The sequence below is a fragment of the Oncorhynchus mykiss genome, chromosome 2 (assembly GCF_057628025.1).
Source record: "Oncorhynchus mykiss isolate SJ-2025 chromosome 2, ASM5762802v1, whole genome shotgun sequence".
Lineage (NCBI taxonomy): Eukaryota > Metazoa > Chordata > Actinopteri > Salmoniformes > Salmonidae > Oncorhynchus > Oncorhynchus mykiss.
In genome coordinates this window covers 1,650,001-1,673,939 of record NC_143023.1, presented here as the reverse complement: position 1 = coordinate 1,673,939, position 23,939 = coordinate 1,650,001, and the positions used below count along the sequence as shown (strand labels likewise).

At 42.0% G+C, this 23,939-nt stretch overlaps 1 protein-coding gene across 2 annotated transcripts in view; it reads right to left on the bottom strand.

Annotated features, from left to right (window-relative positions):
* The window catches only part of LOC110512917 (CUB and sushi domain-containing protein 3), a 522,509-nt gene that overhangs the window by 16,776 nt on the left and 481,794 nt on the right, over window positions 1-23,939 (bottom strand). For both annotated transcript variants that reach the window (XM_090215889.1, XM_090215891.1), the window contains exons 61-63: window positions 21,964-22,137; window positions 4,556-4,729; window positions 1,921-1,994 (exon numbers count right to left, since the gene is read on the bottom strand). In XM_090215889.1, the coding sequence (XP_090072015.1) occupies window positions 1,921-1,994; window positions 4,556-4,729; window positions 21,964-22,137 (422 nt within the window). The remainder of the gene's footprint in view (window positions 1-1,920; window positions 1,995-4,555; window positions 4,730-21,963; window positions 22,138-23,939) is intronic.

Genomic DNA, 23,939 nt, shown 5'->3' with positions numbered 1-23,939 from the left:
TAAACTCCTTACTGCTCACCTGGTTCAGAGAGACAGACAGACAGACAGACATTACTAAACCCCTTACTGCCCACCTGGTTCAGAGAGGCAGACAGACAGACAGACAGACATTACTAAACTCCACCTTACTGCCCACCTGGTTCAGAGAGACAGACATTACTAAACCTCTTATTGCCCACCTGGTTCAGAGAGACAGACAGACAGATATTACTAAACTCCACCTTACTGCCCACCTGGTTCAGAGAGACAGGCAGACAGATATTACTAAACTCCACCTTACTGCCCACCAATCATGGCCGGTTGTGATACAGCCTGGAATCGAACCAGGGTCTGTAGTGACGCCTCTAGCACTGAGATGCAGTGCCTTAGACCGCTGCGCCACTCAGGAGCCCCCGAATACTTTTAGGATGAGTCCAGTTAAGTCTATTTAACCTCCAAAAGACAGTTAAGTCTAATTAACCCCAAAAGACAGTTAAGTCTAATTAACCCCAAAAGACAGTTAAGTCTATTTAACCTCCAAAAGACAGTTAAGTCTAATTAACCCCCAAAAGACAGTTAAGTCTAATTAACCCCCAAAAGACAGTTAAGTCTAATTAACCTCAAAGACAGTTAAGTCTAATTAACATCAAAGACAGTTAAGTCTAATTAACCTCAAAGACAGTTAAGTCTAATTAACCCCCAAAAGACAGTTAAGTCTAATTAACCCCAAAAGACAGTTAAGTCTAATTAACCTCCAAAAGACAGTTAAGTCTAATTAACCTCAAAGACAGTTAAGTCTAATTAACCCCCAAAAGACAGTTAAGTCTAATTAACCCCAAAAGACAGTTAAGTCTAATTAACCTCCAAAAGACAGTTAAGTCTAATTAACCTCCAAAAGACAGTTAAGTCTAATTAACCTCCAAAAGACAGTTAAGTCTAATTAACCTCAAAGACAGTTAAGTCTAATTAACCCCCAAAAGACAGTTAAGTCTAATTAACCCCCAAAAGACAGATAAGTCTAATTAACCCCAAAAGACAGTTAAGTCTAATTAACCTCTAAAGACAGTTAAGTCTAATTAACCCCAAAAGACAGTTTAGTCTAATTAACCTCTAAAGACTGTTTGTTTTTAGCAAATTGCATCACTATTGGAAATGTGTGTAAAGCACATTTGTGTGAGAGCGAGAGAGACATACAGAGAGAGAGAGAGGGAGAGAGAGGGAGAGAGAGCGACAGAGAGAGAGACACAGAGACAGAGAGAGAGACAGAGAGAGAGAGAGAGACAGATACACAGAGAGACAGAGAGAGAGAGAGAGAGAGAGAGACAGAGAGAGAGAGAGACAGAGAGAGAGACAGAGAGAGAGTGAGAGACAGAGAGACACAGAGAGAGAGAGAGAGACTGCCTTGCGCCAATATAACATCATCCAACAGAATACAAGATGATTCCAATCCAGACACATTTAGATCTTCCAGCTGGTGGGTTGGACTGTGGTTTCACATATCATCACATCTCCGTACAGTTTCAGTACAGTCAGTTCACACACGCTCCCAGTCCAACATACTGCACCCTCAGAACCGGATTCAACCTTAAACCAGTAAGTAATCTATCATCGTTGGTCCAGTACAGTCTCAGTCCAACATGCTGCACCCTCAGAACCAGACAGTTTTAAACCTTAAACCAGTACTCTATCATCGTTGGTACAGTACAGTCTCAGTGTAACATACTGTACTGGGGTTCAAAATGGTCACCACTTTCTTTGGTAAAAAGCTGAGGGATTGGGGCAGGAGAAATGTAACCACTCTCAAATTCATAGACAGAGCTATGGATGCAAGGATTGACCGTCTATGAGTTTTTTAAATGATAGTTTTAACCATGGGGGATGTACCCATCCCAGATTGCCACTTTAAAGGTATCTAGAAGGGAACAGTCCTTTCAACCGTACCTTGAACCCCAGGCTGATGTTCATGGAGCCGTATTCAGGTGTTCCTGGGTTCTCACAGGTCGTCCTGGATGGTTCTAGAAGGACATAGATCACAATCACCCTGGGTTACTATCATGAGGATGAGTCTGTCATATATACGGAAGCATACTTTGTAGAGTCTCTTAAAGATATGGGGGGCCGATTCAGACCCGATTCAGACCCGATTCAGACTTGATTCAGAACCGATTCAGACCCAATTTAGACCCGATTCAGACCAGATTCAGACCCGATTCAGACCCGATTCAGACCAGATTCAGACCCGATTCAGATCCGATTCAGACCCGAGTCAGACCTGATTCAGACCCGATTCAGACCAGATTCAGACCCGATTCAGACCCGATTCAGACCCGATTCAGACCCGATTCAGACCCGATTCAGACCCGATTCAGACCCGATTCAGTTGTTACAGTGTGAGGCTACCTATAGACTGTAGCTGTTACAGTATGATGTTGTTACCTATAGACTGTAGCTGTTACAGTATGTTGTTACCTGTAGACTGTAGCTGTTACAGTATGATGTTACCTATAGACTGTAGCTGTTACAGTATGGTGTTACCTATAGACTGTAGCTGTTACAGTATGATGTTGTTACCTGTAGACTGTAGCTGTTACAGTATGATGTTGTTACCTATAGACTGTAGCTGTGACAGTATGATGTTGTTACCTATAGACTGTAGCTGTGACAGTATGATGTTGTTACCTATAGACTGTAGTTGTTACAGTATGATGTTGTTAACTATATACTGTAGTTGTTACAGTATGATGTTATTACCTATAGACTGTAGTTGTAACAGTATGATGTTACCTATAGACTGTAGCTGTTACAGTGTGATGTTGTTACCTATAGACTGTAGTTGTGACAGTATGTTGTTACCTATAGACTGTAGTTGTTAGAGTATGATGTTACCTATAGACTGTAGTTGTTACAGTATGATGTCACCTATAGACTGTAGTTGTTACAGTATGTTGTTACCTGTAGACTGTAGCTGTTACAGTATGATGTTGTTACCTATAGACTGTAGCTGTTACAGTATGTTGTTACCTATAGACTGTAGCTGTTACAGTATGATGTTGTTACCTATAGACTGTAGCTGTTACAGTATGATGTTGTTACCTATAGACTGTAGCTGTTACAGTATGATGTTGTTACCTATAGACTGTAGCTGTTACAGTATGATGTTGTTACCTATAGACTGTAGCTGTTACAGTATGATGTTGTTACCTATAGACTGTAGCTGTTACAGTATGATGTTGTTACCTATAGACTGTAGCTGTTACAGTATGATGTTGTTACCTATAGACTGTAGTTGTTACAGTATATTGTTGTTACCTATAGACTGTAGCTGTTACAGTATGTTGTTACCTGTAGACTGTAGCTGTTACAGTATGATGTTGTTACCTATAGACTGTAGCTGTTACAGTATGATGTTGTTACCTATAGACTGTAGCTGTTACAGTATGATGTTGTTACCTATAGACTGTAGCTGTTACAGTATGATGTTGTTACCTATAGACTGTAGCTGTTACAGTATGATGTTGTTACCTATAGACTGTAGTTGTTACAGTATATTGTTGTTACCTATAGACTGTAGCTGTTACAGTATGATGTTGTTACCTACAGACTGTAGCTGTTTAAGTATGATGTTACCTGTAGACTGTAGCTGTTACAGTATGATGTTGTTACCCATAGACTGTAGCTGTTACAGTATGATGTTACCTATAGACTGTAGTTGTTACAGTATGATGTTGTTACCTATAGACTGTAGTTGTTACAGTATGTTATTACCTGTAGACTGTAGCTGTTACAGTATGATGTTGTTACCTATAGACTGTAGTTGTTACAGTATGTTGTTACCTGTAGACTGTAGCTGTTACAGTATGATGTTGTTACCTATAGACTGAAGCTGTTACAGTATGATGTTGTTACCTATAGACTATAGCTGTTACAGTATGATGTTACATATAGACTGTAGTTGTTACAGTATGATGTTGTTACCTATAGACTGTAGTTGTTACAGTATGATGTTGTTACCTATAGACTGTAGTTGTTACAGTATGATGTTGTTACCTATAGACTGTAGTTGTTACAGTATGGTGTTGTTAACTATAGACTGTAGTTGTTACAGTATGATGGTGTTACCTGTAGACTGTAGCTGTTACAGTATGATGTTGTTACCTGTAGACTGTAGCTGTTACAGTATGATGTTGTTACCCATAGACTATCGCTGTTACAGTATGTTGTTACCTATAGACTGTAGTTGTTACAGTATGTTGCTGTTACCTATAGACTGTAGTTGTTACAGTATGATGTTACCTGTAGACTGTAGCTGTTACAGTATGTTGTTACCTATAGACTGTAGTTGTTACAGTATGTTGTTGTTACCTGTAGACTGTAGCTGTTACAGTATGGTGTTGTTACCTGTAGACTGTAGTTGTTACGGTATGATGTTGTTACCTATAGACTGTAGTTGTTACAGTATGATGTTACCTGTAGACTGTAGCTGTTACAGTATGATGTTGTTACCTATAGACTGTAGCTGTTACAGTATGTTGTTACCTATAGACTGTAGCTGTTACAGTATGTTGTTGTTACCTACCTATGCATCGTGGCTGAGAGCCGCTCCAGGTGCTGTCGTCCTGACAGATGCGTGTAGTTGACCCCACCAGGACATAGGGGGCGCTACAGCTGAAGGTAACCTCTGACTTGTAGATTAAACTTCGTCCTTCTCTTTTCCCCTTGGCTGGGGTACCAGGGTCTCCACAGAACTTGGCTGGAATGGAGAGGCCCAAAACATTAGCTTTAAGTTCACTGAATTCATACGGACTCATAAACATATTCCTCACTCATGTTGTGTTTTATCCATGTTTATAGTGCATGGGCAGATCATATGGTATATTATAGAGCTGGGAGTGGAGAGACCCAAAACCCTGGCTTTAATTCAGTGGGTTGTTCTTAATTTATTCCAGGTCTGTCAAACTCATTCCATGTGAGGGGCCCAATGGCTGCTGGTTTTGTTATTTCCTTTTAATTGGTTCCCAATGAAGACCTACACAACCAGGTGAGGGGAGTTCCTAACTAATCAATGAAGTTACCGAGACAACCAGGTGAGGGGAGTTCCTAACTAATCAATGAAGTTACCGAGACAACCAGGTGAGGGGAGTTTCTAACTAATCAATGAAGACAACCAGGTGAGGGGAGTTCCTAACTAATCAATGAAGTTACCGAGACAACCAGGTGAGGGGAGTTCCTAACTAATCAATGAAGACAACCAGGTGAGGGGAGTTCCTAACTAATCAATGAAGACAACCAGATGAAGAGAGTTTCTAACTAATCAATGAAGACAACCAGGTGAGGGGACTTCCTAACTAGCCAATGAAGACAACCTGGTGAGGGGAGTTCCTAACTAGCCAATGAAGACCTAGACAACCAGGTGAGGGGAGTTCCTAACTAGCCAATGAAGACCTAGAAAACCAGGTGAGGGGAGTTCCTAACTAGCCAATGAAGACCTAGACAATCAGGTGAGGGGAGTTCCTAACTAGCCAATGAAGACCTAGACAACAAGGTGAGGAGAGTTCCTAGCTAGCCAATGAAGACCTAGACAAACAGGTGAAGAGAGTTCCTAACTAGCCAATGAAGACCTAGACAACCAGGTGAGGAGAGTTCCTAACTAGCCAATGAAGACCTAGACAACCAGGTGAAGAGAGTTCCTAACTAGCCAATGAAGACCTAGACAACCAGGTGAGGAGAGTTCCTAACTAGCCAATGAAGACAACCAGGTGAGGGGAGTTCCTAACTAGCCAATGAAGACCTAGACAACCAGGTGAGGAGAGTTCCTAACTAGCCAATGAAGACCTAGACAACCAGGTGAGGAGAGTTCCTAACTAGCCAATGAAGACAACAAGGTGAGGAGAGTTCCTAACTAGCCAATGAAAACCTAGACAACCAGGTGAGGGGAGTCCCTAACTAGCCAATGAAGACCTAGACAACAAGGTGAGGGGAGTTCCTAACTAGCCAATGAAGACCTAGACAACCAGGTGAGGGGAGTTCCTAATTAGCCAATGTAGACCATGACAACAAGGTGAGGAGAGTTCCTAATTAGCCAATGAAGACCTAGACAACAAGGTGAAGAGAGTTCAAGTACAAGGGAGGAGTGAAAACGCACAGACACATTCGTTCCTCCATGGAATGAGTTTGATTAATTATTAATTACCTGTGATTAATTATTCATTAGGGAAAGGGGGATACCTAGTCAGTTGCACACGTGTCTTCCATATTTAACCCTCAATCAGAGAGGGGTTCAAGCAGCGAAGCCGTGAGAAACTATTGGATTGGTTTGCCTTCATTATTATGAATCCCCGTTAACTGACACCTTAATGAGCCCTATTCTTCCTGGGGTTCTTCTGGGTCATCACAGTTTCAAACATACTGTACATGTAGGTAGAGTTATTAAAGTGACTATGCATAGATGATAACAGAGAGTAGCAGTGGTGTAAAAGGGGGGAGAGGTGGCAATGCAAATAGTCTGAGTAGCCATTTGATTAGATGTTTAGGAGTCTTATGGCTTGGGGGTAGAAGCTGTTTAGAAGCCTCTTGGACCTACACTTGGCGCTCCGGTACCACTTAACGTGTGGTAGCAGAGAGAACAGTCTATGACTAGGGTGGCTGGATACTTTGACAATTTTTAGCGCCTTCCTCTGACATCGCCTGGTATAGAGGTACCAGGCAGTGATACAACCAGTCAGGATGCTCTCGATGGTGCAGCTGTAGAACCTTTTGAGGATCTGAGGACCCATGCCAAATCTTTTCAGTCTCCTGAAGGGGAATAGGTTTTGTTGTACCCTCTTCACAACTGGCTTGGTGTGCTTGGACCATGTTAGTTTGTTGGTGATGTGGACACCAAGGAACTTGAAGCTCTCAACCTGCACCACTACAGCGATCCTTTTCTTGTAGTCCACAATCATCTCCTTTGTCTTGATCTCTGACCTCCTCCCTATTGGCTGTCTCGTCGTCGTCGGTGATCAGGCCTGCCACTGTTGTGTCATCGGCAAACTTAATGGTGTTGGAGTTTTGCCTGGCCGTGCAGTCATTAGTGAACAGGGAGTACAGGAGGGGACTGATCATGCAACCCTGAGGGGCTACTGTGTTGAGGATCAGCGTGGCGGATGTGTTTTTACCTACTCTTACCACCTGGGGGCGGCCTGTCAGGAAGTCCAGGATCCAGTTGCAGAGGGAGGTGTTTAGTCCCAGGGTCCTTATCTTATTGATGAGTGTTGAAGGCATTATGGTGTTGAATGCTGAGCTGTGTTCAATGAATAGCATTCTCACATAGGTCTTCCTTTTGTCCAGGTGGGAAAGAGCAGTGTGGAACGCAATAGATATTGCATCATATGTGGATCTGTTAGAGAGGTATGCAAATTGGAGTGGGTCTAGGGTTTCTGGGATAAAGGTGTTGATGTGAGCCATGACCAGCCTTTTAAAGCACTTCATGTCTACAGGTGTGAGTGCTACGGGTTAGTAGTCATTTAGGCAGGTTACCTTACTGTTCTTGGGCACAGGGACTATGGTGGTCTGCTTAAAACATGTTGGTATTACAGACTCAGACAGGGAGAGTTTGAAAATGTCAGTGAAGACACTTGCCAGTTGGTCAGCGTATGCTCGCAGTACACGTCCTGGTAAACCGCCTGGCCCTGCGACCTTGTGAATTTTAACCTGTTTAAAGGTCTTACTCACATCGGCTGCGGAGAGCGTGATCAAACAGTCATCCGGAACAGCTGATGCTCTCATGCATGTTTCAATGTTATTTGCCTCGAAGCGAGCATAGAAGTAGTCCAGCTCGTCTGGTAGGCTCGTGTCACTGGGCAACTCTCGGCTGTGCTTCCCTTTGTAGTCTGTAATGGTTTGCACGCCCTGCCATCTTAGTCCTGTTTGATGGTTCGTCGGTGGGCATAGTGGGATTTCTTATAAGCTTCCGGGTTAGAGTCCCGCTCCTTGAAAGCGACAGCTCTAGCGTTTAGCTCATTGCGGATGTTGCCTGTAATCCATGGCTTCTGGTTGGGGTATGAACGTACGGTCACTGTGGGGATGACATCAACAATGCACTTATTGATGAAGCCAGTGACATATGTGGTATATTCCTCAATGCCATAGGAAGAATCCCGGCAACATATTCCAGTCTGTGCTAGCAAAACAGTCCGGTAGCTTAGCATCTGCTTCATCTGACCACTTCCTTACTGACTGAGTCACTGGTGGTTCCTGCTTTATTTTTTGCTTGTAAGCAGGAATTAGGAGGCTAGAATTATGGTCAGATGGAGGGTGAGGGAGACTTTTGTACGTGTCTGTGTGTGGGGGGTAAAGGTGGTCTAGAGTTTTTTCCCCCTCTGGTTGCACATTTAACATGTTGATAGAAATTTGGGTAAAACAAATTTAAGTTTCCCTGCATTTAAAGCCCCCAGCCACTAGGAGCATCGCCTTTGGATGAGCATTTTCCTGTTTGCTTATGGCGGAATACAGATCTTTGAGTGTGATCTTAGTGCCGGCATCGGTCTGTGGTGGTATGTAGACAGCTACGAAAAATACAGATGAAAACTCTCTAGGTAGATAGTGTGTTCTATTATTTGACACTGCTGGTCATTTATGAACATTTGAACATCTTGGCCATGTTCTGTTATAATCTCCACCCGGCACAGCCAGAAGAGGACTGACCACCCGTCATAGCCTGGTTCCTCTCTAGGTTTCTTCTTAGGTTCTGGCCTTTCTAGGGAGTTTTTCCTAGCTACTGTGCGTCTACACCTGCATTGCTTGCTGTTTGGGGTTTCAGGCTGGGTTTCTGTACAGCACTTTGTGACATCAGCTGATGCAAGAAGAGCTTTATAAATACATTTGATTGATTGATTCTACAGCTTATCATGAGATACTCTACCTCAGGCGAGCAAAACCTTAGACACTTCCTTAGATATCGTGCACCAGCTGTTGTTTACATACATGCATAGTCCACCACCCCTTGTCTTCCCAGATGCTGCTGTTCTATCCTGCCGATACAGCGTATAACCAGCCATCTGTATGTTGATATTGTCGTCGTTCAGCCACGACTCCGTGAAGAAATAGATATTACCATTTTTAATGCGCTGTTGGTAGTTTAATCTTCCTACGTAGGTCATCGATTTTATGTTCTAATGATTGCACGTTAGCTAGAAGAACGGAAGGCAGGGGTGGTTTATTCGATCGCCTACGAATTCTCAGAAGGCAGCCCGACCTCGGTCCTCTTTTTCTCCGTCATCACTTCACGCAAATGATGGGGATTTGGGCCTGTTCCTGGGAAAGCAGTATGTCCTTCACGCCGGGCTCGTCAAACTTGTTAAAGGCAAAAAAAAAGGATTCTGCCAGTTCGTGATGAGTGATCACTGTTCTGATGTCCAGAAGTTATTTTTCGGTCTTAAGAAAAAATAAGTAAAAAAAAAAAGTTACAACCAACGCAAAAAAACGAAGATAAAAACACAATCGGTTAGGGGCATGTAAAACGTTAGCCATCTTCTCTGTGCCGTCATAACTAAAACATAGTCCACATAACTAAAACATTATTCAGTCATGTTCATTTTTGTAAATGTTTCATATTGGATGGGCCGATTATATGGTATATTAAATGGTGGGAGTGGAGAGACCCAAACATTGGATTTAGTTAACTTGTTTATGATTTATTATATATTCTTGATGTGGATCCCCATGAAGTGAAGCCTTAGCAACCACCACTGTGCTCTTCTTTTATATTCTTGATGTGGATCCCCATGAAGTGAAGCCTTAGCAACCACCACTGTGCTCTTCTTTTATATTCTGGATGTGGATCCCCATTAAGTAAGCCTTAGCAACCACCACTGTGCTCTTCTTTTATATAGTCTGGATGTGGATCCCCATTAAGTAAGCCTTAGCAACCACCACTGTGCTCTTCTTTTATATTCTTGATGTGGATCCCCATTAAGTAAGCCTTAGCAACCACCACTGTGCTCTTCTTTTATATTCTTGATGTGGATCCCCATTAAGTAAGCCTTAGCAACCACCACTGTGCTCTTCTTTTATATTCTGGATGTGGATCCCAATGAAGTGAAGCCTTAGCAACCACCACTGTGCTCTTCTTTTATATTCTGGATGTGGATCCCCATTAGGTGAAGCCTTAGCAACCACCACTGTGCTCTTCTTTTATATTCTGGATGTGGATCCCCATGAAGTGAAGCCTTAGCAACCACCACTGTGCTCTTCTTTTATATTCTTGATGTGGATCCCCATGAAGTGAAGCCTTAGCAACCACCACTGTGCTCTTCTTTTATATTCTGGATGTGGATCCCCATGAAGTGAAGCCTTAGCAACCACCACTGTGCTCTTCTTTTATATTCTGGATGTGGATCCCCATGAAGTGAAGCCTTAGCAACCACCACTGTGCTCTTCTTTTATATTCTTGATGTGGATCCCCATGAAGTGAAGCCTTAGCAACCACCACTGTGCTCTTCTTTGATATTCTGGATGTGGATCCCCATGAAGTGAAGCCTTAGCAACCACCACTGTGCTCTTCTTTTATATTCTGGATGTGGATCCCCATGAAGTGAAGCCTTAGCAACCACCACTGTGCTCTTCTTTTATATTCTTGATGTGGATCCCCATGAAGTGAAGCCTTAGCGACCACCACTGTGCTCTTCTTTTATATAGTCTGGATGTGGATCCCCATGAAGTAAGCCTTAGCAACCACCACTGTGCTCTTCTTTTATATTCTGGATGTGGATCCCAATGAAGTGAAGCCTTAGCAACCACCACTGTGCTCTTCTTTTATATTCTGGATGTGAATCCCCATTAGGTGAAGCCTTAGCAACCACCACTGTGCTCTTCTTTTATATAGTCTGGATGTGGATCCCCATTAAGTAAGCCTTAGCAACCACCACTGTGCTCTTCTTTTATATATTCTGGATGTGGATCCCCATTAAGTAAGCCTTAGCAACCACCACTGTGCTCTTCTTTTATATTCTGGATGTGGATCCCAATGAAGTGAAGCCTTAGCAACCACCACTGTGCTCTTCTTTTATATTCTGGATGTGGATCCCCATTAGGTGAAGCCTTAGCAACCACCACTGTGCTCTTCTTTTATATAGTCTGGATGTGGATCCCCATTAAGTAAGCCTTAGCAACCACCACTGTGCTCTTCTTTTATATTCTGGATGTGGATCCCCATGAAGTGAAGCCTTAGCAACCACCACTGTGCTCTTCTTTTATATTCTTGATGTGGATCCCCATGAAGTGAAGCCTTAGCAACCACCACTGTGCTCTTCTTTGATATTCTGGATGTGGATCCCCATGAAGTGAAGCCTTAGCAACCACCACTGTGCTCTTCTTTTATATTCTGGATGTGGATCCCCATGAAGTGAAGCCTTAGCAACCACCACTGTGCTCTTCTTTTATATTCTTGATGTGGATCCCCATGAAGTGAAGCCTTAGCAACCACCACTGTGCTCTTCTTTTATATTCTTGATGTGGATCCCCATGAAGTGAAGCCTTAGCAACCACCACTGTGCTCTTCTTTTATATTCTGGATGTGGATGCCCATTAGGTGAAGCCTTAGCAACCACCACTGTGCTGTTGTTTGGCACATAACTAAAACGTTCTGTTGTTTTTAATCAATCTTTTATCCATGGGTAGATCATATGGTATCATGTGGTATGTCACTTTAGTTTGGATTATTTTCAAGTGATTCAATCAGGTATTTTATTTGATTGGGACACCAGCCACCAGTGAATAAATACAGTGAGAAGATTCTTTGAATAGAGACTCCATTGTCCGCGGGGTGAAGAGGGTGGGGAAAGCCACCCCGAGGTTACATCTTAATGATTACCCTCGTCAAAAAAATGTATTTCCTGACATGGCCTTGAGGGTTAACAACACAGCTGAAGCCCTCCGTGCCAGACAGGACGAAAACTCAGAGCTCTACCTCTCTGTATGCTTTCCAAATGGCACCCTACGCCCTACATACTGTAGTGCACTACTGCTGACTAGAGCCCAGTCAAAAGTAGTGCACTACGGCTGACTAGAGCCCAGTCAAAAGTAGTGCACTACGGCTGACTAGAGCCCAGTCAAAAGTAGTGCACTACGGCTGACTAGAGCCCAGTCAAAAGTAGTGCACTAATAAGGGAATAGGGTGCTATTTGCCACCCCTGTCAGTAGCACAGGGATGGAACGAAACCCCATTCTCCCTCTCCACCAGGCTGAAGCAGAGGAATCATCCATTCTCCCTCTCCACCAGAGTGAAGCAGAGGAATCATCCATTCTACCTCTCAACCAGAGTGAAGCAGAGGAATCATCCATTCTCCCTCTCCACCAGGCTGAAGCAGAGGAATCATCCATTCTCCCTCTCCACCAGCTGAAGCAGAAGAATCATCCATTCTCTCTCTCCACCAGGCTGAAGCAGAGGAATCATCCTTTCTCCCTCTCCACCAGGCTGAAGCAGAGGAATCATCCATTCTCCCTCTCCACCAGCTGAAGCAGAGGAATCATCCATTCTCCCTCTCCACCAGGCTGAAGCAGAGGAATCATCCATTCTCCCTCTCCACCAGCTGAAGCAGAGGAATCATCCATTTTCCCTCTCCACCAGGCTGAAGCAGAGGAATCATCCATTCTCCCTCTCCACCAGGCTGAAGCAGAGGAATCATCCATTCTCCCTCTCCACCAGCTGAAGCAGAAGAATCATCCATTCTCCCTCTCCACCAGCTGATCGCCATCAGCAGGGTTCTAGTTAGCTTTAGGCTTTAGCGACTTAATGTTAGATTATAAGAAAGCAGAGAGAGAGAGAGAGAGAGAGAGAGAGAGAGAGAGAGAGAGACCAGAGTCAGCTGGTTCGGCGTCCCAAACGGCAGTCTATTCCCCTATATAGTGCACTACTTTTGACCAGAGCTCATAGGGATCTGATTAAAAGTATGATCAGAAGAAAGCCACCATATAGGGAATAGTGTGGCATTTGGGACGCACTCAGAATCACTGTTCTCAGTCACGCAGTCAGAGTCACTGTGTCAAGTCACGCAGTCAGCCATGGGAATCAGGCAGCACTACGGGGATAAAGTCAACAATGTGGCCTCCGGCTGCCGCTTGCAGCTCCTCAGGACTTGACATCTGCCTCATGTTGCAGGTCTGGACGAAGAGATAAGTTTAGTGTTCTCCATATCTCATTCTCTCTCTCTCTCTCTCTCTCTCTCTCTCTCTCTCTCTCTCTCTCTCTCTCTCTCTCTCTCTCTCTCTCTCTCTCTCTCTCTCTCTCTCTCTCTCTCTCTCTCTCTCTCTCTCTCTCTCTCTCTCTCTCTCTCTCTCTCTCTCTCTCTCTCTCTCTCTCTCTCTCTCTCTCTCTCTCTCTCTCTCTCTCTCTCTCTCTCTCTCTCTCTCTCTCTCTCTCTCTCTCTCTCTCTCTCTCTCTCTCTCTCTCTCTCTCTCTCTCTCTTCTCTCTCTCTCTCTCTCTCTCTCTCTTCTCTCTCTCTCTCTCTCTCTCTCTCTCTCTCTCTCTCTCTCGCTCTCTCTTTCTCTTTCTCTCTGCTACGTACACACAGCCAAAACACACCGGCTCCAAAAGCCATTACCACACAATAGCCCGGAGATGGCTTCCTCTCAGTACGCAATACTAACCGAGAATATAAAATGAAAAACAGTCTGCCTGTAAATATCCTAAAACTACAGTCTATCACGTTATTCAATGTCTTCCTCAACACTGATATTTGTCTAAATGTTTCAGACATTATGAACTGTGATTTCATTTCCTCTTAGGTGTTAGTGACATGCCAACAGATAAAGATACTAAGGACTGAATACACTGCAAGAGTCCTGATGGAATTGTCACCTGTCAAACATTCCAACATTCCATTCTCAATATTCTGACAATGACCCTCAACATTCTATTCTCAATATTCCGACGATGACACTCAACATTCCATTCTCAATATTCCGACAATGACCCTCAACATTCCATTCTCAATATTCCAACAATGACACTCAACATTCCATTCTCAATATTCCAACAATGACACTCAACATTCCATTCTCAATATTCCGACAATGACCCTCAACATTCCATTCTCAATATTCCAACAATGACACTCAACATTCCATTCTCAATATTCCAACAATGACACTCAACATTCCATTCTCAATATTCCGACAATGACCCTCAACATTCCATTCTCAATATTCCGACAATGACCCTCAACATTCCATTCTCAATATTCCGACAATGACACTCAACATTCCATTCTCAATATTCCGACGATGACACTCAACATTCCATTCTCAATATTCCGACGATGACACTCAACATTCCATTCTCAATATTCCGACGATGACCCTCAACATTTCATTCTCAATATTCCGACGATGACCCTCAACATTTCATTCTCAATATTCCGACGATGACTCTCAGCATTCCACTGGCATTCTAGAATGTTAAGGACCAAAAAGGGTGACACAGCCATTTGTCACGGCTGTGAGCGGCAGCCTCAGTGATAACCTTCTGTTTTATGGAAATATAACGTAGATGGGATGGACGGCTGGGGGCCAGAACTAGCTGTGCATAACAAATAGGCCTGGTGTTAAACCCGCCTGTGGACTCAGGCTTTGGAGTCTCCTAACTTTTTCTCCTAGATGAATGTTCTATTCTTCCCAGTTATCAGTAGACATGCAGAGAGATGCCAGACAGTTGCAGAATTGTTAGAATCCTAGGTCAGAGTCCCAAATGGGACCATATTCCCTATAAAGTGCACTAGATTTGACCAGAGCCCTGTCAGTGCCATTTGAGACAACGCTACTCTCTATAACCCTGTTGGACAAGTGAACTGCAGAGATGTTGTTGTTGTTGTTGATGATGTTGAGTAGTAGAGAACATGTACCTCTATCTTTAGCAATATTATAAGATCAGTGCAGATGGGAGAATGAGGGATCTAGTGGTGTTATTACCCTATACTGTACAGCTGTGGTGTTAATCTAGTGGTATTACCCTATACTGTACAGCTGTGGTGTTAATCTAGTGGTATTACCCTATACTGTACTGCTGTGGTGTTAATCTAGTGGTATTACCCTGTACTGTACTACTGTGGTGTTAATCTAGTGGTATTACCCTGTACTGTACTGTACTGATGTGGTGTTAATCTAGTGTTATTACCCTATACTGTACTGTACTGATGTGGTGTTAATCTAGTGGTATTACCCTGTACTGTACTGTACTGATGTGGTGTTAATCTAGTGGTATTACCCTGTACTGTACTACTGTGGTGTTAATCTAGTGGTATTACCCTATACTGTACTGTACTGCTGTGGTGTTAATCTAGTGGTATTACCCTGTACTGTACTGTACTGCTGTGGTGTTAATCTAGTGGTATTACCCTATACTGTACTGTACTGCTGTGGTGTTAATCTAGTGGTATTACCCTGTACTGTACTGCTGTGGTGTTAATCTAGTGGTATTACCCTATACTGTACAGCTGTGGTGTTAATCTAGTGGTATTACCCTATACTGTACTGTACTACTGTGGTGTTAATCTAGTGGTATTACCCTATACTGTACTGTACTGATGTGGTGTTAATCTAGTGGTATTACCCTGTACTGTACTACTGTGGTGTTAACCTAGTGGTATTACCCTATACTGTACTGTACTGCTGTGGTGTTAATCTAGTGGTATTACCCTGTACTGTACTGCTGTGGTGTTAATCTAGTGGTATTACCCTATACTGTACTGTACTACTGTGGTGTTAATCTAGTGGTATTACCCTATACTGTACTGTACTGATGTGGTGTTAATCTAGTGGTATTACCCTGTACTGTACTACTGTGGTGTTAATCTAGTGGTATTACCCTATACTGTACTGTACTGCTGTGGTGTTAATCTAGTGGTATTACCCTGTACTGTACTGTACTGCTGTGGTGTTAATCTAATGGTATTACCCTATACTGTACTGTACTGCTGTGGTGTTAATATAGTGGTATTACCCTATACTGTACTGTACAGCTGTGGTGTTAATCTAGTGGTATTACCCTATACTGTACTGTACTGCTGTGGTGTTAATATAGTGGTATTACCCTATACTGTACTGTACAGCTGTGGTGTTAATCTAGTGGTATTACCCTATACTGTACTGATGTGGTGTTAATCTAATGGTATTACCCTATACTGTACTGTACTGCTGTGGTGTTAATCTAGTGGTATTACCCTATACTGTACTGATGTGGTGTTAATCTAGTAGTATTACCCTATACTGTACTGCTGTGGTGTTAATCTAGTGGTATTACCCTGTACTGTACTGCTGTGGTGTTAATCTAGTGGTATTACCCTGTACTGTACTACTGTGGTGTTAATCTAGTGGTATTACCCTATACTGTACTGTACTGCTGTGGTGTTAATCTAGTGGTATTACCCTATACTGTACTGTACTGCTGTGGTGTTAATCTAGTGGTATTACCCTGTACTGTACTACTGTGGTGTTAATCTAGTGGTATTACCCTATATGGAACTGTACTGCTGTGGTGTTAATCTAGTGGTATTACCCTGTACTGTACTACTGTGGTGTTAATCTAGTGGTATTACCCTATACTGTACTGTACTGCTGTGGTGTTAATCTAGTGGTATTACCCTGTACTGTACTGTACTGATGTGGTGTTAATCTAGTGGTATTACCCTGTACTGTACTGTACTGCTGTGGTGTTAATCTAGTGGTATTACCCTGTACTGTACTGCTGTGGTGTTAATCTAGTGGTATTACCCTGTACTGTACTGTACTGATGTGGTGTTAATCTAGTGGTATTACCCTATACTGTACTGTACTGCTGTGGTGTTAATCTAGTGGTATTACCCTATACTGTACTGTACTGATGTGGTGTTAATCTAGTGGTATTACCCTGTACTGTACTGTACTGCTGTGGTGTTAATCTAGTGGTATTACCCTATACTGTACTGATGTGGTGTTAATCTAGTGGTATTACCCTATACTGTACTGTACTGATGTGGTGTTAATCTAGTGGTATTACCCTATACTGTACTGTACTGCTGTGGTGTTAATCTAGTGGTATTACCCTATACTGTACTGTACTGATGTGGTGTTAATCTAGTGGTATTACCCTGTACTATACTGCTGTGGTGTTCATCTAGTGGTATTACCCTGTACTGTACTGCTGTGGTGTTAATCTAGTGGTATTACCCTATACTGTACTGTACTACTGTGGTGTTAATCTAGTGGTATTACCCTGTACTGTACTGTACTGCTGTGGTGTTAATCTAGTGGTATTACCCTGTACTGTACTGTACTGATGTGGTGTTAATCTAGTGGTATTACCCTATACTGTACTGTACTGCTGTGGTGTTAATCTAGTGGTATTACCCTATACTGTACTGTACTGATGTGGTGTTAATCTAGTGGTATTACCCTATACTGTACTGTACTGATGTGGTGTTAATCTAGTGGTATTACCCTATACTGTACTGTACAGCTGTGGTGTTAATCTAGTGGTATTACCCTATACTGTACTGTACTGCTGTGGTATTAATCTAGTGGAATTACCCTATACTGTACTGTACTGCTGTGGTGTTAATCTAGTGGTATTACCCTATACTGTACTGTACAGCTGTGGTGTTAATCTAGTGGTATTATCCTATACTGTACTGTACTGCTGTGGTGTTAATCTAGTGGTATTACCCTATACTGTACTGTACTGCTGTGGTGTTAATCTAGTGGTATTACCCTATACTGTACTGTACTGATGTGGTGTTAATCTAGTGGTATTACCCTATACTGTACTGTACTGCTGTGGTGTTAATCTAGTGGTATTACCCTATATTGTACTGTACAGCTGTGGTGTTAATCTAGTGGTATTACCCTATACTGTACTGATGTGGTGTTAATCTAGTGGTATTACCCTGTACTATACTGCTGTGTATTTAATCTAGTGGTATTACCCTATACTGTACTGTACTGCTGTGGTGTTAATCTAGTGGTATTACCCTACACTGTACAGCTGTGGTGTTAATCTAGTGGTATTACCCTATACTATACTGTACTGATGTGGTGTTAATCTAGTGGTATTACCCTATACTGTACTGTACTGCTGTGGTGTTAATCTAGTGGTATTACCCTATACTGTACTGTACTGCTGTGGTGTTAATCTAGTGGTATTACCCTATACTGTACTGTACTAATGTGGTGTTAATCTAGTGGTATTACCCTATACTGTACTGTACAGCTGTGGTGTTAATCTAGTGGTATTACCCTATACTGTACAGCTGTGGTGTTAATCTAGTGGTATTACCCTATACTGTACTGATGTGGTGTTAATCTAGTGGTATTACCCTGTACTGTACTGCTGTGGTGTTAATCTAGTGGAATTACCCTATACTGTACTGTACTGCTGTGGTGTTAATCTAGTGGTATTACCCTATACTGTACTGTACTGCTGTGGTGTTAATCTAGTGGTATTACCCTATACTGTACTGTACTGCTGTGGTGTTAATCTAGTGGTATTACCCTATACTGTACTGTACTACTGTGGTGTTAATCTAGTGGTATTACCCTATACTGTACTGTACAGCTGTGGTGTTAATCTAGTGGTATTACCCTATACTGTACTGATGTGGTGTTAATCTAGTGGTATTACCCTATACTGTACTGTACAGCTGTGGTGTTAATCTAGTGGTATTACCCTATACTGTACTGATGTGGTGTTAATCTAGTAGTATTACCCTGTACTGTACTGCTGTGGTGTTAATCTAGTGGTAATACCCTATACTGTACTGTACTGCTGTGGTGTTAATCTAGTGGTATTACCCTGTACTGTACTGTACTGATGTGGTGTTAATCTAGTGGTATTACCCTATACTGTACTGTACTGCTGTGGTGTTAATCTAGTGGTATTACCCTGTACTGTACTGCTGTGGTGTTAATCTAGTGGTATTACCCTATACTGTACTGTACTGCTGTGGTGTTAATCTAGTGGTATTACCCTATACTGTACTGCTGTGGTGTTAATCTAGTGGTATTACCCTGTACTGTACTGCTGTGGTGTTAATCTAGTGGTATTACCCTGTACTGTACTGTACTGCTGTGGTGTTAATCTAGTAGTATTACCCTATACTGTACTGATGTGGTGTTAATCTAGTGGTATTACCCTGTACTGTACTGCTGTGGTGTTAATCTAGTGGTATTACCCTATACTGTACTGATGTGGTGTTAATCTAGTGGTATTACCCTGTACTGTACTGTACTGCTGTGGTGTTAATCTAGTGGTATTACCCTATACTGTACTGTACTGCTGTGGTGTTAATCTAGTGGTATTACCCTGTACTGTACTGTACTGCTGTGGTGTTAATCTAGTGGTATTACCCTATACTGTACTGTACTGCTGTGGTGTTAATCTAGTGGTATTACCCTATACTGTACTGTACTGCTGTGGTGTTAATCTAGTGGTATTACCCTATACTGTACTGTACTGCTGTGGTGTTAATCTAGTGGTATTACCCTGTACTGTACTGCTGTGGTGTTAATCTAGTGGTATTACCCTGTACTGTACTGATGTGGTGTTAATCTATATTCAGCAGTGTAAAGACCCAGCTCTGTATTGGCTCTGTACTGTACTTGACGTAGTAGAACCAATCTACTGGGGATAATAGAGGAAGCATTTACTGCACACTATGCATACATTATCACTTTTCAGGATTTACATGGTCAGCACTTTGTCCCGTTGTTTAACGTCTCAAACCTCTCAGCTGTGCATTGTAGCAAGCCTCCCTATTATTCATCACAATATAGAAGACAACATGCTATTTTTATACAGTACAATATGCAATCTACCTCTTTGTACATCTCAGAAACCAGATGACATGGCAATCTATGTGTTGGTAGAGAGTTGAACATCTCAGAAACAATATACCATGGAAATCTATGTGTTTGTAGAGAGTTGAACATCTCAGAAACAATATGTCATGGCAATCTACGTGTTTGTAGAGAGTTGAACATCTCAGAAACAATATGACATGGAAATCTATGTGTTTGTAGAGAGTTGAACATCTCAGAAACAATATACCATGGAAATCTATGTGTTTGTAGAGAGTTGAACATCTCAGAAACAATATACCATGGAAATCTATGTGTTTGTAGAGAGTTGAACATCTCAGAAACAATATGACATGGAAATCTATGTGTTTGTAGAGAGTTGAACATCTCAGAAACAATATACCATGGAAATCTATGTGTTTGTAGAGAGTTGAACATCTCAGAAACAATATGACATGGAAATCTATGTGTTTGTAGAGAGTTGAACATCTCAGAAACAATATGACATGGCAGTTGCCACCGAACTATCACACCCACTCAACCAGGAGTACCAGCTCCTACCATCAGGCCGCCGATACAGAGTCCATCTTCACAAAACCGGCAGAGTCCAGAAATCATTAATTCCCACCAGAATAATTTACGATCTGAATTAGGAACTGTATCCATGTGTTGTCTGCTGTAGTCTGTGATTGGTGTGTATTTATGTACCTGTATCCATGTGTTGTCTGCTGTAGTTTGTGATTGGTCTGTATTTATGCACCTGTTGGCGATGCTGTTGTCTGCTGTAGTTTGTGATTGGTGTGTATTTATGCACCTGTTGGCGATGCTGTTGTCTGTTGTAGTTTGTGATTGGTCTGTATTTATGCACCTGTTGGTGATGCTGTTGTCTGCTGTAGTTTGTGATTGGTCTGTATTTATGCACCTGTTGGCGATGCTGTTGTCTGCTATAGTTTGTGATTGGTGTGTATTTATGCACCTGTTGGCGATGCTGTTGTCTGCTGTAGTTTGTGATTGGTGTGTATTTATGTACCTGTTGGCGATGCTGTTGTTGGTTAAGATACAAGAAAGGGACACAAAACACATTATTATTATTAATTATTATATTAAGTATTATTAATTATATATGAATTATTATTATTACTTATATATTAATTATTATTATTAATTATACATTAATTATTATTATCTACTTGGTGGAAACCTGTATCTCTATAAACCTCTTTGTACAGAGTTGGAAACCTGTTTTTTTAAACCTCTTTGTGCAGAGTTGGAAACCTGTTTCTTTAAACCTCTTTGTACAGAGTTGGAAACCTGTTTCTTTAAACCTCTTTGTACAGAGTTGGAAACCTGTTTCTTTAAACCTCTTTGTGCAGAGTTGGAAACCTGTTTCTTTAAACCTCTTTGTGCAGAGTTGGAAACCTGTTTCTTTAAACCTCTTTGTACAGAGTTGGAAACCTGTTTCTTTAAACCTCTTTGTACAGAGTTGGAAACCTGTTTCTTTAAACCTCTTTGTGCAGAGTTGGAAACCTGTTTCTTTAAACCTCTTTGTGCAGAGTTGGAAACCTGTTTCTTTAAACCTCTTTGTGCAGAGTTGGAAACCTGTTTTTTTAAACCTCTTTGTACAGAGTTGGAAACCTGTTTCTTTAAACCTCTTTGTACAGAGTTGGAAACCTGTTTTTTTAAACCTCTTTGTACAGAGTTGGAAACCTGTTTTTTTTAAACCTCTTTGTGCAGAGTTGGAAACCTGTTTTTTTAAACCTCTTTGTACAGAGTTGGAAACCTGTTTTTTTAAACCTCTTTGTACAGAGTTGGAAACCTGTTTCTTTAAACCTCTTTGTACAGAGTTGGAAACCTGTTTTTTTAAACCTCTTTGTACAGAGTTGGAAACCTGTTTCTTTAAACCTCTTTGTGCAGAGTTGGAAACCTGTTTCTTTAAACCTCTTTGTGCAGAGTTGGACACCTGTTTCTTTAAACCTCTTTGTACAGAGTTGGAAACCTGTTTCTTTAAACCTCTTTGTACAGAGTTGGAAACCTGTTTCTTTAAACCTCTTTGTGCAGAGTTGGAAACCTGTTTCTTTAAACCTCTTTGTGCAGAGTTGGAAACCTGTATCTCCTAACCTCTTTGTAGAGTTGCAAACCTGTATCTTTAAAACATGAAGGTGTTTGTTGTGTTGACTCACGAAGACACTGAGGCAGATCTCCTCTCCAGGAGCCCAGGCCCACACAGGTGAGGATAGCCGGGAAGGAGAGCTCGTACCCGGGCAGGCAGCTGTAGCTCACGCTGGTACCCCACTCAAACACGGAGCCCTCCAGGAGCCCGTTGTGGATGGGAGGAGGCGGAGGGCAGGTCACCACTGTGGAGAGAGAGGATGGAAAGATGCATTTGGCAACTCTTGATAGGACAATAGAAAAGTTTGTTTTTGAAAAATTTAATATATTATTGGTAAATCCAAAGAATTTCAGAGAATGTGTTAATCATAGTTTTTTTTTTTAGGGGTAAATCAATCATTGACGAGACAGGTAGACAGTTGGGTGGGCAGACGGGGCGGAACGAACGAGAGACAGGCAAAGTTAAGGCCTGGATAAACAAAGCAATTAGAGAAGACTGCCAGTTTCAGAGGAAAACAATAATCAACACGTCTGTCACCTTTCATGACGCTAGTTCAGCGGTCCTTGTGTCTAACAGCAGATCTCTGTAGATGATAGTGTGACCCTATAGAATGATGCTAGTTCAGCGGTCCTTGTGTCTAACTATAGGACACAGCAGATCTCTGTAGATGATAGTGTGACCCTATAGAATGATGCTAGTTCAGCGGTCCTTGTGTCTAACTATAGGACACAGCAGAACTCTGTAGATGATAGTGTGACCCTATAGAATGATGCTAGTTCAGCGGTTCTTGTGTCTAACTATAGGACACAGCAGAACTCTGTAGATGATAGTGTGACCCTATAGAATGATGCTGGTTCAGTGGTCCTTGTGTCTAACTATAGGACACAGCAGAACTCTGTAGATGATAGTGTGACCCTATAGAATGATGCTAGTTCAGCGGTTCTTGTGTCTAACTATAGGACACAGCAGAACTCTGTAGATGATAGTGTGACCCTATAGAATGATGCTGGTTCAGTGGTCCTTGTGTCTAACTATAGGACACAGCAGAACTCTGTAGATGATAGTGTGACCCTATAGAATGATGTTAGTTCAGTGGTCCTTGTGTCTAACAGCAGATCTCTGTAGATGATAGTGTGACCCTATAGAATGATGCTAGTTCAGTGGTCATTGTGTCTAACTATAGGACACAGCAGATCTCTGTAGATTATAGTGTGACCCTATAGAATGATGCTAGTTCAGTGGTCCTTGTGTCTAACTATAGGACACAGCAGAACTCTGTAGATTATAGTGTGACCCTATAGAATGATGCTAGTTCAGTGGTCCTTGTGTCTAACTATAGGACACAGCAGAACTCTGTAGATGATAGTGTGACCCTATAGAATGATGCTAGTTCAGTGGTCCTTGTATCTAACAGCAGATCTCTGTAGATTATAGTGTGACCCTATAGAATGATGCTAGTTCAGTGGACCTTGTATCTAACAGCAGATCTCTGTAGATGATAGTGTGACCCTATATAATGATGTTAGTTCAGTGGTCCTTGTGTCTAACTATAGGACACAGCAGATCTCTGTAGATGATAGTGTGACCCTATAGAATGATGTTAGTTCAGTGGTCCTTGTGTCTAACTATAGGACACAGCAGATCTCTGTAGATTATATATAGTGTGACCCTATAGAATGATGCTGGTTCAGTGGTCCTTGTATGTAACTATAGGACACAGCAGAACTCTGTAGATGATAGTGTGACCCTATAGAATTATGCTAGTTCAGTGGTCCTTGTATCTAACAGCAGATCTCTGTAGATTATAGTGTGACCCTATAGAATGATGCTAGTTCAGTGGTCCTTGTGTCTAACTATAGGACACAGCAGAACTCTGTAGATGATAGTGTGACCCTATAGAATGATGCTAGTTCAGTGGTCCTTGTATCTAACAGCAGATCTCTGTAGATTATAGTGTGACCCTATAGAATGATGCTAGTTCAGTGGTCCTTGTATCTAACTATAGCACACAGCATAACTCTGTAGATTATAGTGTGACCCTATAGA